This window comes from Etheostoma spectabile, chromosome 16 (assembly GCF_008692095.1).
Source record: "Etheostoma spectabile isolate EspeVRDwgs_2016 chromosome 16, UIUC_Espe_1.0, whole genome shotgun sequence".
NCBI lineage: Eukaryota > Metazoa > Chordata > Actinopteri > Perciformes > Percidae > Etheostoma > Etheostoma spectabile.
This window is the reverse complement of record NC_045748.1, coordinates 11,267,480-11,271,085: the sequence shown is the minus strand read 5'-3', so window position 1 is coordinate 11,271,085 and position 3,606 is coordinate 11,267,480. Positions and strand designations below refer to the sequence as shown.

Genomic DNA, 3,606 nt, shown 5'->3' with positions numbered 1-3,606 from the left:
ACACACACACACACACACACACACACACACACACACACACACACACACACAAGATGATGGTAGTTCTCAATCACTCTGGCCAGAGTTGATGCTTAAACTGTGCTGAAAGAAACCCCTCTCCCAGTTTGTTTTATACAACAGAAACCTAACACCTTAGGTAAGCCCAACTCCCCTCCATTTGCTCCAATCGGTAGGCAGTACATTAAAACATTTACTCTAACTATCTCAGCCTGAGGGAGACAGGGACAGTTTCATGCTATGTAGCGACCTCTGTTGGTGATGGCACAAGACTAAAGATAAATGAGGTTCAACAAGGTCACATCACCCTGTACAACTCGCCACAAGTGGTTGAGATATTGCAATATGTGAAATATGAAGTGTGGTAAAGACATTATGCTATTAAGTTATATTTATCTATATATTAGTTTATATCTAAAAATAATAAAAAGTTGTTCACAAAAAAAGTTATGTTTACGTTCAGTGTTCCGCACCGAAATGCATTGTGTATATCCTTGAGGTTTAGGGTTAGCATTTGCAATGCAGACATAGTTAAAATCTTGTTTACTAACTTGCAGTATTTTTCTGTCCTGCCTTTGTTGGAACATTGCTGCATATCTCTACAAAATATTGCTACCTAAATGGGTACCCGCTTATTCAAAAAATAACATGCAGAAAAGCTATCATAATGAAATATTAGAATCCCCTTTCTGACAGCTCTAAGTTTTCTCTGTGGATTTGAACTGGACTCAGGTGGATAGAGGCAGAAGCTGCAGACGGTGGATATGATGTCGACATCAGCAACGTAACAGACGATATTGGCGTGCTGGGAATTGCAGGACCAAACTCCCGCAAAGTTCTCCAGAAGCTGACGGATGAGGATTTGAGTGATGCCGGATTCAAATTCCTCCACTGCAAGTGCATCCAGTTGGCTGGCATTCCCGTCCGGGCCATCAGGATCTCATACACAGGTACTGCACACTTTGTGAAGAGCAACGGTGTTTGCTTCTACACATTATTTTCTCAAACAGAGTTGAGTCCTTTGGTCTTTTTAAAAGAGCGGAGGAAGCACAACAGTTTCACTTGACTCTAGGTTCTAGCCTTGAGTGTGAATTTTTTTTAAAGATGATGTTTTGGGGCGTTTCTACCTTTTAATCTTGACAGGACAGTTAGATGAAAAAGGGGGAAGACATGGAGGAAATTGTCACAGGTCAGATTTGAACCCCAGACCTCTGCGTCGAGGCATAAACCTCTCAGTACACCTGGTACACCTGCGCCTGCTCTACCACTGAAACAACCTGGCCACTAGCCTCCAGTGTGTTTTAACATACTGTTTGGTTACATTGTAAATGCGTGTGTGTTTAGGTGAGCTCGGTTGGGAGCTCTACATCGAGCAGAACAACATGGCAGCTGTGTACAAGGCCATGATGGAAGCAGGAAAGGACGAAGGCATCGACAATTTCGGCACCTACGCCATGTCCTCCCTCAGGCTGGAAAAAGGCTTCAGAGGCTGGGGAGCTGAGGTACACACGGACACTCACACACACACATACACAACACAGACACACACAACACGAACACACACACACCCAGGGGATTCAGAAGATATAATATAATAACTTTTTATTTTTCACATTATTGTTCAGATTAAACCAATGAGATGTTACGTGTTAATGAGTGAGCTTTAAAGGTGCTGTTACACATTTTGTTACCTTTGGACAGGCAAGCTGTTTTCTCCTGTTTTTTAAAATCTTTATTCTAAACTAAGCAAACCAGCTTTTGGCTCTAGCTTTCTATATATCAAGAGTGGTGTTGATCTTCTCATCTTACTCCTGGCGAGAAAATTAATAATTTTAAACTATTCCTTTTAAGTAGCACAGGTTATGACTTTTGACCAGCTGTATGTTCATTTTGACAGATGAACTGTGACACCAATCCTCTGGAAGCTGGACTGGATTATTTCATCAAACTGAACAAGGTAACCATCCATGTCATTTTTAGTTGTGCATTTTTAACTGTAAATTTGTTTCTTAAGTTCTTCTATAACCAGCAATATGTTCTAAAAAACACTGCTTGATTCTATTTGTCCAGCCCGCTGACTTTATTGGTAAAGCAGCCCTTCAGGAGATCAAAGTGAAGGGCCTGAAGAGAAAGCTTTCCTACATCACCCTGGACACGGACGATATCGACCCCGAAGGCAACGAGACCATCTGGCACAACGGCAAGGTGAGCACCAGCGGAGGTTGTCTAGTGTTTCTGTATCATTTAGTTATTTTGTGGTTACATTCTCACACAAGCTGGGGTCCCTTCTTCTCAGGTGGTCGGCAACACGACATCCGGAGCCTACAGCTACAGCGCCCAGCAGAGCCTGGCGTTCGCCTACCTGCCTCTGGAGCTGTGCTCGGTGGGCCAGAAGGTGGAGGTGGAGCTGCTGGGGAGGAAATACCCCGCCATGGTCATCCAGGAGCCCTTAGTCCTCACCGAGCCCACACGGACCCGGCTGCAGAAGAAAGCAAAGGGAAAAGCATAAGCACAAAACGTTCCCACCAGCTACTGAAGAACTAATGTATTGTGATGAATCAATGAGAGCCTTACATTGGAAAAAAAACTTTTGTACAGAACTGTTTGTAGGGAAAGAGTCAAACCACTTCACAACTTCCTCGTCCTGTTTTGTCTCTCAGGAGGGAGGAGTCCAGCATGTGAGAGTCCTCAACGCGTCGTATGAATGTGTTTTTGAGCAACAAGCTGTCTGTTTTAATGTTCTTGCACCACACAATGTCTTACTGCGCTGAAGGAGTAATGAAGTTTTGTAATTGGAATTCCTTGAAAAGATGTTAATGTTTGACAGGTCAACATATGGCTCTCTTTTTTAAGAAGGATGTATTTTGAAAATTAAAAATGCCTTTTGCGTTTTATTATGAACAAAAAGAGGATGCAGCTGCATTTCGTTTGGTCATAAGAGCATTTTGACACTGATAAAAGTGATAAAAAATATATAAACACCAATTACCAAAACAGAAAGAATGCTTGAAACTTGTTCAAAGATTGTTTATAAATCTGTTCTTTTTATGAATATGTAATTAAATTGGTTTACATTAATACCTTGATAATTAAAGCAATGCACTCACTGTCTTATATTTGGTGTTTGAGTGTCTTAACTTCCCCTCCACCCTTCCTCAGAGTCACAGTCTTCTTCTTCATCTGGTATGTGACTAGTTTAACCTCAAAGCACCAAAAACTACACTTTAACCTACTCCACTGTCTGGAAAAAAAACATCATGTGAGGATTATTGTTTTCATTATAAAGATGATGAGGGATGAATGGAATGAAAACTGTTCTGTTTCAATTTTGTAAAATGCATTTTTATGTACAGTAATTCCAAAAAATATTAAAAACAAATGAATAATTAAAGGTTTATACTATGACTTTTTCATAAATTAATTTGTATTTCAAATTTTTATTTCAGTCTGTTTTTCCTCATTCACTTGCTTTTAAGTCTAAATAATGTAAATACTGCCGTCTAATCCGCATCTTGATATGCCACACCTGTGATGTGGATGGATTATCTCGGCAAAGCAGAAGTGCTCACTAACACAGATTTAGACAGA

At 40.7% G+C, this 3,606-nt stretch overlaps 1 protein-coding gene across 2 annotated transcripts in view; it reads left to right on the top strand.

Moving 5' to 3' along the window:
- The window catches only part of dmgdh (dimethylglycine dehydrogenase), a 15,414-nt gene extending 12,289 nt beyond the window's left edge, over positions 1 to 3,125 (top strand). Inside the window, exons 12-17 of one of the 2 annotated variants that reach the window (XM_032540398.1) lie at positions 751 to 968; positions 1,363 to 1,520; positions 1,916 to 1,975; positions 2,089 to 2,223; positions 2,315 to 2,535; positions 2,607 to 3,125. In XM_032540398.1, the coding sequence (XP_032396289.1) occupies positions 751 to 968; positions 1,363 to 1,520; positions 1,916 to 1,975; positions 2,089 to 2,223; positions 2,315 to 2,527 (784 nt within the window). In that variant the 3' untranslated portion in view covers positions 2,528 to 2,535; positions 2,607 to 3,125. Of the gene's footprint in view, positions 1 to 750; positions 969 to 1,362; positions 1,521 to 1,915; positions 1,976 to 2,088; positions 2,224 to 2,314 lie in introns of both variants that reach the window. The other variant, XM_032540397.1, reaches the window with a different exon arrangement.
- Positions 3,126 to 3,606: the final 481 nt, after the last annotated feature.